This window comes from Otolemur garnettii, unplaced genomic scaffold (genome assembly GCF_000181295.1).
Source record: "Otolemur garnettii isolate 467f Iridium unplaced genomic scaffold, OtoGar3 scaffold00218, whole genome shotgun sequence".
NCBI classification, from domain to species: domain Eukaryota; kingdom Metazoa; phylum Chordata; class Mammalia; order Primates; family Galagidae; genus Otolemur; species Otolemur garnettii.
This window is the reverse complement of record NW_003852613.1, coordinates 1077783-1090721: the sequence shown is the minus strand read 5'-3', so window position 1 is coordinate 1090721 and position 12939 is coordinate 1077783. Positions and strand designations below refer to the sequence as shown.

General features: G+C 48.5%; 1 protein-coding gene across 1 annotated transcript in view; it reads left to right on the top strand.

Moving 5' to 3' along the window:
• DGCR2 (DiGeorge syndrome critical region gene 2) overlaps positions 1-12939 on the top strand; it is an 88880-nt gene that overhangs the window by 44050 nt on the left and 31891 nt on the right. The window contains exon 2 of the mRNA XM_023508018.1: positions 2280-2402. Within this exon, the coding sequence (XP_023363786.1) occupies positions 2280-2402 (123 nt within the window). The remainder of the gene's footprint in view (positions 1-2279; positions 2403-12939) is intronic.

Here is a 12939-nt window from a genome sequence, read left to right as displayed (position 1 = left end):
GTGGTCCCAGCTACTTGGGAGGCTGAGGCAGGAGACTCGCTTGAGCTCAGGCATTAGAGGTTGCTGTGAGCTGTGATGCCATGGCACTCTACCCAGGGGAATAGTTGAGGCTCTGTCTCAAAAAAAAAAAAAGATTTATTTCTTCCTTTCAATTCCAAGGTGACTTGGAGTCATTTTCTTGATATTTCTGGTCTTTGGGGTTCATTAATCTATTAGAATTTGTGGGTTTATAATTTTCATTAAATTGGAACATTTTTACCACTGTTCACTCAAGTGTTTTGACTGTTCCCCACTTGGTTGTGTAAACACGAGGGTACATGAAGGTGCTCCATGGCTTGCTCACGGTCTGCACTGTCCTGCTGGCTGTTTCCACGTCTGCTGTTAACATCTTCAAGTCACTCATCTCTTGCAGAACCTAATCTGTTATCTTCCACATTGTTCTTTTTCAACTCAGGTGTTGTAGTTTCATCTTTAGGTAGCAGATTCCTAAAGGGTCAGACAGTAAATATTTTCAGCATTGCAGGCCACAGGGTTTCTCTTGGCTGTACTCAAGTTTGCTGTTGCAGCTCAAAAGCAGACACAGATGGCCGGGCTCAGCGGCTTACGCTGTGATCCCTGCCCTCTGGATCGTCCTCACTCAGGAGGTCAAGACCAGCCTGAGCAAGAGTGAGATCCTGTCTGTGGTGGGCCCCTATAGTCCTAGCTACTTTGGAGACTGAGGCAAGAGAATGGCTTGAGCCCGAGGGTTTAAGGTTGCCGTGAGCTGTGTTGCCAAGGCACTCTACCAAGGGGGATGGTGTGAGACTCTGTCTCAAAAAACAAAGCAACAAGTAACCAGGTGTGATGGCTCATACCTATAATGCCAGCACTCTGGGAGGCTGAGAGGGGAGGATTGCTTGAGCTCAGGAGTTAGAGACCAGCATGAGCAAAAGTGAGACCTCTCTACTAAAAATAGAAAAATTAGTCAGGCATTGTGGTGGGTGCCTGTAGTCTCAGCTACTTGGGACACTCAGATAGGAGGATTGCTTGAGCCCAAGAGACTGAGGTTATTGTGAGCTGTAATGCCACGGTATTCTACCCAGAGCAACAGAGTGAGACTCTGACAAAAAAAAAAAAAAAAGAGCAGCATAGATGATATGTGGTTCTGGGCTGCTTTCACTGGAAGCGTGGCTGCTTGCTGTTCAGAGGTGCTGCTGGCCGTGCATCTCAGGCTCTGTGTGATGACTATCTGTCACAGACACCAGACACCATCATAGCCACCATGGGGCTCTGGTCTTGTCCTTCTCTCTGGGCACTGTGGACTTGCTGAAGGCAAGGAATATTGCTGCCTGCTCTTCTGGACCATGCTCCTGCACACAGAGTGGGGTCAGCTTGGTGCTTGTTTTTGGCTCGAAGTAGATATGTATTTGTGGCTTTGTCCCAATAAAACTACTTGAAAAACAGGTGGGCAGGGCATGATTTGGTCTGTGGGCTCTGGTTTACTGACCCCAGCTTCAGTTCAAGCCCTTGGTCTGCTGAGTTATTTAATATTTTTTCTGATCACCCTGTTGTAATTGTTCCCCCAGACCATTGCCAGTTCTACCTTGCTTGCCACACAGATCCCACGTTACTTACAGGCTCAGTGCCTCTGGCCCCTACAGCATAGCAAATAAAGGTCAGAGTTATCTTACCCTCAGTGCCTCCAGAAACCAGCCATCCTTACATGTTCATACTTACCAGCGGTGATTCTCATCTGTCAGCTCACAGTCTGCTTGATAAGCCTCCCCTGCTCCCTGATACTTTCTTAAGCCCTGCATTTTCTGGGGTGCTCTATGCACCTTCCAAAACCATCGCTTTTCTGGGAAGCCCTGTTCAAGGCCTGTGTTCTGTAGGGAGCTTTCCAGGGCCCTCAGCAGGAGGTCCTTTCTCCTCACCCATGTCGCTGGGCATGTTCTTTGGAAGCTCCAGCACAGGCTGCCTCCATTTCCTCTTTGTCAGACGCCTGTCTGTGTGTCCCTGAGGAGTTAAGGGGGGCGCCCTCTCCTCTGTATCCACTGCAGTCCATGCAGAGCCCGACTCGGTGCTTGTTGAAGGGACGTGTAGTGATTATTGTTGGTGCAGGGGAGTGTTGCTCCCTCGATTCTCATTCCTCCTTGGGACTGTGTGTGCTGGCCTTCTGAGGAGGTGGGCTGAGGGCGGCTGCTGGGCCTCCCCACCCTTGGTGGTGGCAGGGCCTGGCCACTCCCACCAGCCTTCCTGCTGCCCTTTCCTCACCTGCCTCTCACCCTTTGGTTCCACAGAGCTGCGGTGCAGCCCGGGGCAGTTTGCCTGTCACAAAGGTACTATCCAGTGTATCCCCCTGCCCTGGCAGTGTGACGGCTGGCCGACCTGTGAGGATGAAAGTGACGAAGCTGACTGTGCAGGTGAGTGTCTGTCAGGCAGCTGGGTGACTAGGCCACTCCTGCAGGCGGGGGCAGTGTGGCCTGGTCACCGGGGCTGTCTCCACATGATGGAAAGTTAGTGTGAGCTGAAACCCTCCCTCTCTCTGTCTTCTTAAAAGTAGGTGCCCAACATAGGCAGATGGCAGGGCCTGGGCAGTGGGGAGCAAGTGACGTGTCCGGGCTGCACAACGAAGGAGGTGCTGCTGGCCCTGAATGTGTAGGGCCCTGAGAGTGGGCACCTGCCAAGGTCTCTAGCCCCTGCCCGCTCTGGCCTCACCGTGCTCCTGGCTCCTGATGTGGGTCTCTTTTTAGATGTGGCTGGGTCCCCCCCGTCCCCCACTCATTCGCTAGTAACCTCTCACTCCTGGGATTTCCCTGTCCACGTGCAGCCTCTTACAGATGGAAAAAGAGGCCATAAAGGTCTAAGCCGTTTTCCGCCTGGGTTTTGCCCCAGCACCCTCGGGGAATCTGACATGCCCTACACAACGGTGCTTACTACATCCATCGTCCTCAACTTGGATTGGCTGAGAAGTGCAGCTTCTGAACACACATGCACACGCAGGCTTAAGACTCCGTGTGGTTCTGGGAAAGCCCCTAAGAGGAAGGTGTGTTACCCCAGCTTGAAAGTCACAGGCCTACATACTTGGTCTGTGTTCAGACTCCTTCCGTCTAGCAGAGGTCCTCTCAGCCAGCTTGACCTTCACTGCCTCCCTCTCAGAGGCTTAGCAGATTGTCTCCTGTGCACACTAATTCATAATTTCCTCGCTGCATGCTTCCTGTATGCTGTTCTATTTTCTTGGAGTTCCCTTATTCTGTTTCTGCTTAGACAAATCCTCCTGTCCCTCCATGCCTGGCTCGGTGCTGCTGTGCTGAGAGGGTGTCTCTGGCCCCTCTGGCTGTGGGTTGGCCTCTGCCAGCCCTCCCTGGTCCTCTCTTACACCATCTAGAGCCACCAGCATTTCTCACCGTTCCTGGAGGTCAGGCTGAGTTCTCCTTCCAGACCACAAGCTCCCTAACAGCGGGAAACTTTTGCCCTTCCTCGGTGGAACCTGGCATAGAACATGAAAAGTGTCCTGTGATTCCTGTAGACCAGTGGTTGAACTGGAAAAACTAGTTCATACCAATTAGAGGGCTGGGGTCCGGAGTCAGATAGAGGACGACATCTAAGCTTGGGATAGTCTGTGAAGGGGGTTCAGCTCCCAGATCAGAAGCAGAGATGGTTGGGCAGCATTTCTCCAGTCTGTCTGAAGAGTGCTGTTCACGGGGCAGCATAATTCCATCCCTGAGCCTGCTGCCCTTCAGACTCTGCGTGTCTGTGGGGGAGGTGTTTGAGTGGCGACAGCCCAGTCCCGAGCCCCTGGACAGCCTGTGTCTGGTGGCTCCTTGAAGGCCCAGTGTGCGGGACGCAGTTGTCCCATGGTCAGCGAGCATCAGGCACCACGTGGATGTGGGTGGGAGTTCTGTGGTCTGCTCACAGGGTGAAACCTGACCCAACCTCCTGGAGAGAGAACCAAGCGGTTCTGGGCTGCTTTCACTGGAAGCGTGGCTCGCTTGCTGCTCAGAGGTGCTGCTGAACTTGGTGAACGCGAGGAACATTTCCGACTGTCCTTCTGGACTGTGCTCCTGGGCACAGAGAGTGGTCAGCTGGACCGGGCTCCCACACACACAGGGGGGTCAGCTCGGTGCTTGTTTTTGACTTGAAGTAGCATAGGTTGCCATGGTTTCGCCACAGACAAAAAATAAAATCTATCCTATAGAAGCCCAGGATTGCGACTGGCCTGCTCCAGCATGGGAACAGGGAGGGCAGGATGACGGGGAATCGTGTGTGCAAACTCCTGGAGGTGTAGCAGGGGTGGGCGGGAGGGGTGGTGTTGGTGCAGATGGAGGAGGCCATTGCTCTGTCAGGGCTCCCCTGGCCTCCCCTTGACTCAAGATCCTGTGTCTGCCCTGTGATGTGGAGTGTGTCACAGTAGGGGGTGGTGGGGGTGGCAAGCAGATTGATTTCTGGTGATTCTTAATGTTGGGATTCTGAGAAATTTAAGTTATAAAAATATACAAACAGGCCAGGTGTGTTGGCTCACACCTATAATCCTAGCACTCTGAGAGGCTGAGGTGGGGGTCATCACTTGAGACCAGGAGTTTGAGGTCACAGTAAGCTGTGATCGTACCCTGCACTCTACCCTGGGCAACACAGCGAGACCCTGTCTCTTTTATAAAAATACACACACATTATGGAACTCATCATCTTACTTTCCTGAATTAATGACTGCTAAAATTACATCCTTCCTTTCCTAGTTTACTTTAAAAGAAATTAAAAAAACATTGTGGATATAGAGTCAAGTCCTCATTAACATCTCCCTGCCCCCCACCAAATAAAAAAAGAAGAAAAATCTTTGAGGAGAATGAGGGGATCAGCTGATACTTCTGTTCCAAAGGGGCCTTGGTATGTGAGGAGCGGGAGTAAACGGCCCCATGGGGAGCCCAGTCCCCCTGTCTGATTGCTTTAGACTGTAAACATCAGGATTTCTAGAGCGACCACACAGGGTTATTTCATTGCCCTGCTGAAAGCATGCTAGGAAAGAGCATAAAAAATAGAAAACCATGGGACAAAGAAAATGAGAGATGTAACAGCAAACCAATAATTTCAGCATGCTTTGGAAAGGTGGGAATCAGTGGTGCGCTGGACTCAGCCTGGGCCCTTCCCTGTCCTTCAGGGGCTGGAAGGCGGGGTCTGTAGCCCAGACGACCCTGCCAGCAGGCCTCTGGACATCATTCGCCATGAAATACATCTCAGGACATGTAAGAAGGGGCAGGGAGACAGCGCCCTTTCTCCTGGGGCAGTGGTGCAGGTGCCTGGGCTCAGACCCAGGCTGGTTTTCATAGGGGCTCTGCGTTCTCCCCCTCACCAGCCGTCTCAGGGCTGCAGAGCAGCTGTGATATTGGCAGCAGTATCCTGCAGTTTCCTAACCTGTGGACGGCAGCAGTAGCTTCAGAGGTGAGATGGAAGGCCGGAGTGGCCGCTTCTGCTCGCATTCTATCCTTGCTAGTTGTTTTGAAAACACCAGATTCTCCCTTTGAGTTTGAAATGGCTAGCATGGTTTCTGTTCCCCTAATGGAGCTGTAATTGATATAAATAGGAATTGACAAAATATGTATGTAATTTTTAAATGGTAAAAATTTATAACTTTATTAAGGGACATTAAAAAGGACTTGAATAAATAGGGATAGGATGTTCTTGGCTAGGAAGACTCAGTGCCTCTTTATTCTAAAGCCCCCAGAGTTTGATGGGGCAGTGTGACAAGTTCATTCTAAAATGTTGAGATCCTAACATTGGTAGGTCACTTTGAAGGAGGATAAGGACAGAGCACTTGCTCTGCCGGTTCAAGGTGCACTTTAAAATTGGCTCGTGGAGAGTAAATTGGCTAGTGAGAGACAGCATGGCAGAGGTGGAGTCCCTGGGCTCTGGGTGAAGGATGACTCTGCATATACAGTGCCTGACCAGTGCCAAAGGGTGGGGCTGGATCCCCAACTTAGAATAAAGAAGAATCAGTTAAAAAAATCAGTCTGGAGTAAATTAAAAACTTTCGAAAGACAATCTAGGAGAGTATCTTCATTATGACTTGGATAGGGAAGATTTTATTGATTCATTTATTTATTTTTATTTTTTTGAGACAGAGTCTCACTTTGTCACCCTTGGTAGAGTGCTGTGGTGTCATAGCTAACAGCAACCTTAAACTCTTAGGCTCAAGTGATCCTTTTGCCTCAGCCTCCCAAGTAGCTGGGACTACAGGTGCCTGCCACAATGCTCAGCTATTTTTAGAGAGAGGGTCTCACTCTAGCTCAGGTTGGTCTCAAACCTGTGAACTCAGGCAATCCACCCACCTTGACCTCCCAGAGTGCTGAGATTACAGGTGTGAGCTACTGTGCTTTGCTGAAGATTTTTTTTGAATCGTAAATAAATATTGACTCTAAGACAAAAATGACCAACTTTACCAGATTAAAGTTAAGATGTTTTCAGATTAAAATTAAGATCTTTCTTTTATTAAGAGACACTGATAATGAATATGAAAAGATAAGGCAGAGACTGGGGAGAAGATACTTGAAGCACTTCAGCCTGTGGAGGGCTACGACAGAGCATGTAAAGAGCTCCTTGTAGGGACAAAGGCGGAAACCGGCATTGCCTAGAAAAATTAGTAAGACTAGTGATTGAACTTAGAAAAACAAACCATGGTGTATGTGTACCATGGAGTACTATTCAGCCACAAAAAGATGAAGACTTTACATCTTTTGTGTTAACCTGCATGGAGATGGAGCATATTCTCTTTAGTAAAGTATCATAAGAATGGAAGAACAAGTATCCAGTGTACTCAATACTAATATGAAGCCAGTAGATGAACTAATACATACCCACAGAAGGGAAAACTCAATTCAAGTTGGGGGGGTGGTGTGCTCCCACCAAGCAGGCACAGTGTGAGGGCCTCCTGGGGGTGGGACCAACCACACACACAGCAGGGGCCTCATCTAACAAACTCAGATACTGTAACCTCATCGTTGGACCCTTTTGTTAATTTGAAATAAAAAAGAAATGCTCAACAAACTAGGAATACCGGGAAGCTGCTTCAGTGTAATAAAGACCATAGATACAAAACCTATAGATGGACTGACAGCTTTTTTTTTTGCAGTTTTTGGCCGGGTCTGGGTTTGAACCCACCACCTTTGGCATATGGGGCTGGCACCCTACTCCTTTGAGCCACAGGCTCCACCCACCAGACTGACAGCTTTTTTTTTTAATTTTTAAGTTTTATTTTTATTTCTTTTTTTAGAGACAGACTCTTACTTTATCACCCTCGGTAGAGTGCTGTGGGATCACAGCTCACAGCAACCTCCAGCTCCTGGGCTTAGGCAATTCTCTTGCCTCAGCCTCCTGAGTATCTGGGACTACAGGCACTTGCCACAACACCCAGTTATTTTTTGTTGCAGTTTGGCCGGGGCTGGGTTTGAATCTGCCACCCTCAGTATATGGGGCCGGCACCCTGCCCACGAGCCACAGGAATCGTCCTGGACTGACAGCTTTTTCTTGAAGATGAGGGACAGCCCAAGGATGCCTGCTTTGCCAGTTTTTATATTTTTATTTATTTTGTTTTTATTTTTTTAAAACAATGTCTAGTCCATGCACAAAAGATGAAGATGGTTATTTCATCTTAGCTTACAATGGCCGGAGGCTGGAGGGAAACCAGAGTGCCTGCTAATGGCACCTGGTTCCTGCTGTGTGACAAAAATAATCTAAAATGCCCCCCCCCAAGCCTGTGAATATGCTAATAAACCACCAAACACCATCATAATTGTACAGTCTGTGAATTATAACTCAAACTGTTACCTGAAAAGCGGTAAAAAGCACACCTGGCCTTCATTTTTCCTGTTGTGTTCCTTTCTACAATAACCTCAAACCCCTGGGCTCAAGAGATCCTCTTGTCTCAGCCTCCCAAGTAGCTGGGACTACAGGTGCCCATCACAATAGCCAGCTATTTTTTCTGTTTTACTAGAGATGGGATCTGGCTCTTGTTCAGGCTGGCTCGAACTCCTGAGCCTGCCCCTTCACACAGTGTTCTGGGCCTTGCCCTGTTCTCGGTTCTCGTCTTGCAGTCGGGTGGTTTCAAGTTCAGGTCAGCAGTTTCACAGTATGTCTTTCAACCCAACTTGTCACTTTCTCATGATTAGCTTCAGGTGATGCCTTTTTAAATGATCAAGAGCACTGCAGGGGCTGTGAGTTGTCACATTACAAGGCTCTGGGTCAGATTGTCCCAGTATTGGTGCTTCTGACCACTGGATTGAGGTGTCGTCTACCCAGAGTCACTGTGGAGGAGGAGTGGGTGATATGTAGCATGGAGTCTCGTTGTCCTCCAGCGGACTCCTTCCCGCTGAGTCGTAACAATGATGGTATAATTTTTGTTATATACACTGCGTTTAATACATGACACATTCTAGGCATCGAGGAAAGGTGAGCTGTCTGGCTAGCGTGTTCCGCTCTAGGCCTGGGCAGCTGCATTTGTCACCCCATGGGGAAGACAGATACGGACATAAGACAGCTGTGCAGAATGGAGCTCTGGAGCTTCATCTGTGCACAGAGAGCTTCTGAGAATACCCCAGGTTGATTTCACACCGGAAATCTCTAAGAGGATGGAGGCGGTTGTAGAAATCCATCCAGAAGGATGTAGGACAGCTGAGCTTTCAGGCCTGATTCAGCCTGAAGGCAGCAGGGCGGGGTCTCTGCTGTGAGTAAGGGCACAGCGCTTCGCAGGCAGCTCCAGTGGCAGCAAGTGTACTGATAGCAGCAACTTTTTATACAATGTAAAATCAGGCCAATTGTGATTGGCCTGCACCCTGTGTCCTTGGACACACAGCATACTGGAGGCTGTTCAGAAAAGGCTTGGCAAAGGGGCAGAGACATGGCACAGGACACATTTTTCAGTCCTATAGAGGTGGAATATTCAGGGGCTTGTGTAAACACACACCTGCTATGAGGGTCTGATACCTAATGATGTTGAAGATCTTATCGGTGAGCCAAAGGCTGGCAAAATTCCAAAATCTAGGCCAATGAGTGGGTGCTTCTCTTGTGAGCCAGCTGGAGGGCTTACCATTTTGGCCACACCATGGAAAAGACCTAGCTTTTGTGTGTAAGCAGGCCCCCATTCAACTACAAATGTGTCACTGGAGATACAAAATATGAACTTCCTATCTACAAAATATAAAAGAATAGATACTGTTCTATAAAGAGCTCTTCTATTTTATCTTATTTTTTGGCACTACCAGTTGCTCTGGGTTCATTTTCCACTTCCTCTGCTCCAGCCCTGAGGTCAGCCGCTTCTGCAAGGCGGCCTGCTCCCTCTGGGGGAAGTGGTGCTGGGAAGCAAACGTCTGTGGTTAGCTGCCCTGGTGCTGGGGGATGGCCATCTCCAGTGCTATCCAGGTAGAGCTAGAAGCCTTGGTTTTTAAGTAGCAAATTCTTGTTCTTTCCTCCTCCTCCCATCTCTTGGTTGCAGCTCCCTTCCCCACCCTAAGAACCCTGGTCCCAACCTCCTCTGTCCATGAACTCACAGGGCCAGTCCTAAATGCACGCGGAGCAGTCTTGGAATCACCACCCCCATCTGCCAAGAGCAGACGTCCTGATTCCCTTACAGCTGTCCGTGTTGTGCTGTTTCCCACCAGGCTGGAGTCAGAGCTCTTCAGTGGAAAGCCCAGGGACTCCTTCCTTCCTTTCTCCTGTGTGGTATTAGCATTTGGTTCTGATTGTATTGTTTTAGAACTTTGCTGCCTCCTCTTGTTGGTTTAAGTTATTTTTAATTTTTTATTGAGATATAATTCATTTCCCATAAAATTCACCCCTTTAAAGTATGCAGTCACATGATTTTTAGTATATTCACAAGCTTGTATAATAGATTTTTTTCAAATTTAACTTTTTAATATATGAAATACAAAAACAATTCAGAAGTCGTAACTATATGAAAAACATTCTTAGAAGTTCTACTCCTTTTCCATCCTTCACCCAGCTCCTGTTCACACCCTGGAGGGAACCAATTGGGTAAGTAAGTTTCAAGCTATACTGTTTGCACTGTGATTTTTTTCTTTTTTAATTAAAAATACCCTTGATATCACTCTGTATCAATTCATAGAAAGCGTCCTCATTCTTTTTCACAACTCTGTTACGCCCCGCGTTAGGGAGCTGCCATGCACTCCTGAGTGTGGCCTTCTGACTGGGCCTGGGGCTTTGCTGTTATAAACCACACCCCACTAACCTGTGGAGGTGCCCTCAGTTACTGGAGCTGTATCTTCAGTGTGAATTCTAAATGTAGGATTTCTGGATCAAAAGTGTGTGTGGATTTGTTAAATATTGTAAAATTCTTTATTTTTCCACTTTCCCAGCTGTGGGCCTAGGATTTAGCTTTCTGGGCTCAAATAAGTTTAGAGTGATTTACTTCTAAAATAGGACGATTGTGAGATGCTCCAGTGGCAAACTGGACAGGGTACTGGGCCAGCAGGTCAGCACTGGGGTTGTCGGAGGCGGATGTGACCTGCGGTCTCCCCTGCCTTCCCAGGTCTGGAGCACTGTCACCCTCTTCCCTGTTGTCTTTGTGACTTCATGCCTTTTTAACAGCTTCGTTACCATGGTTGAATTAGGTTTCAGGAGAGACTGGAGATGAAGGAATGTGTTTGTTTAATCTGGTATCATTAAGCAAAAGCTTCAGAAAGGTTACTAATCTGTTTTTTTTTTTTTTTTAGAGACAGAGTCTCACTTTGTCGCCCTTTTTGGAGTACTGTGGCTTCACAGCTCACAGCAACCTCCAATTCCTGGGCTTAGGTGATTCTCTTGCCTCAGCTTCCCTAGTAGCTGGGACTATAGGCACCCGCCACAATGCCTGGCTATTTTTTTGTTGTTGTTGCAGTTTAGCCGGGGCCAGGTTCAAACCCGCCACCCTCAATCTATGGGGCCGGTGCCCTACCCACTGAGCCACAGGCGCCGCCCTAATCTGGGATTTTTATACCTAAAGAAACCAATTGTGCATGCAAATAGAATAAAGACATTTGCAGATATGAACAGACCGAGAAAGGTCACCATACCTTTCTTAGGAAGACAGTGAAAGGTGTGATCTTGTGAAAGGAGAGGATAGTGCAGGAAAGAGAATGGGGCACCTGGACAGGGTGGAGGATGGAGGGGCACAGACCCGCTGTGAGACTCAGAGAGGGTGTTAGAGCGTTTACAGTTTTTATTGCTGGCCTTTATCTGTTGTAGTGTCTGGAAAAAATTAGTGGTAGAAATATAGAAAACTAATTTAAAAATGGATGCACATATTAACTTTAGGAAAAAGAAAGTTGCTAGAGAAATGAAATAACCTTGGCATGTTCTCTGGCTCCGGTGAAGAATGCTTCTGTGAGTGTCTGGCTCTACCTATGTAGCTGAGTCTGCTGTGCTGAGAGTCCCTGGGCAACATTTAAAATGGACAAAGCGACTCCTCAGTGCCAGGAAATATGCATGTAAATACCAGGAGAAATAAGTAGAAAGAATATTTCTGGGAAATGGGGTCCAGCCCCAGAGGCAGGGTCTTCTGCCTCATCCCGTGGTGTGTACTGCATGCATAGGAGTTGAAAGACCTTAGCAGGGCTCCTGCTCACACCAGTCCACTTCTGCCACGTCCTGCTGGCAGCTGTGACCCAAGACCGCAGCTCAGATACGTCACTGGACTCTGCTGGCAAGCTTTTGCTTCTATCATTGGCCTGTAGCAGGCTGTGAGACATTCCCTCTGTGAATGTCCCTCTTGGGCCAGAGTCATTCATGGACCCAGGAATGAGAGGCGGGGGCAGGTTCCTGAGACTCGGAACCTTCAGGGCTGACATTCTCTGTCAGGTTATGTACTGTCCACAGGGGTGTACAATGGGAGAAAAGTGCTTGCACTGATGTTCTCAACTGTGGACACGCCCACTAGCAAGTCTCCAGCCTTCATGTGACTCAGTAAGCAAGGTGGCCCTGGCTCTGATCAAGAGAGAGAAGAATCAGTTTAAAGAACATGCCTGCAGCTAGGCACAGCAGCTGATGCCTGTAATCCTAGCACTTTGGAGGCTAACGAGGGTGGATCACTTGAGACAAGGCTGGGCAACATAGTGGGACCCCATCTCTAGGAAAAAAAAATGAAAAAGGAAATTAGCCTGTAGCACACACCTATAATCCCAGCTGTTCAAGAGGTTGAGGCAGGAGGATTGCTTGAGCCCAGCACTTGGAGGCTACAGTGAGCAATGGTGGTGCTACTCCACTCCAGCCATGATAACACAGTAAGACCCTGTCTCAAAAAAAAAGGAGCAATGACGATACCATTAGGAATTTATTTTTATGGCTTTTCTGGTTTTAGAAATTATGTTTTGGTAAACAAGTATTACTAGACTTAACAACAATGGGTATTTGACCATAGGTCCAAGCTTGTTTTGTGTAAAGCAGGAAAGTGGTGAGTGTTCTGACAATTCAGAGGACTAAGGAGACTCGATCATCTTGCCCTTTCCTAATTTAGGAGACATTACAAGCTCCTCTGGACCCTAATGCCCCCTGTGGGCAGGGTTTAAATTCTAGAAGCATAAGATAGACTCACTCACATTTTGTCCTTTATTTACAACGAATCCTTTCTGGCTGATCACTGTCAGGAAGCATGAATGCCAGGGGCTGCCTGGGCTGAGTTTCCTGTTGGACTTGAGGCTCCTTGGCACCCCTAGTTCTCACTGTGTGGTCTTCTCCTGGGTAAGCAGGCAGGCTGGCGTACCTGGTGCCACCAGTAGCTCTGGAGGCAGGAGGGGAGGCGCACAGGCTGCAGGGCCCTGAGAGAGCAGATGTAGCTTTGTGCTGCAGAGCCCTCTGCACCCGCCCGGGCTGGGCCGTGAGGTGGGGCTCAGGTTCTGTGGCCCTGGAGGAAGAGGAGGTCTCCCTACTCTCAGGTTCTGTGGCCCTGGAGGAAGAGGAGGTCTCCCTACTCTCAGGTTC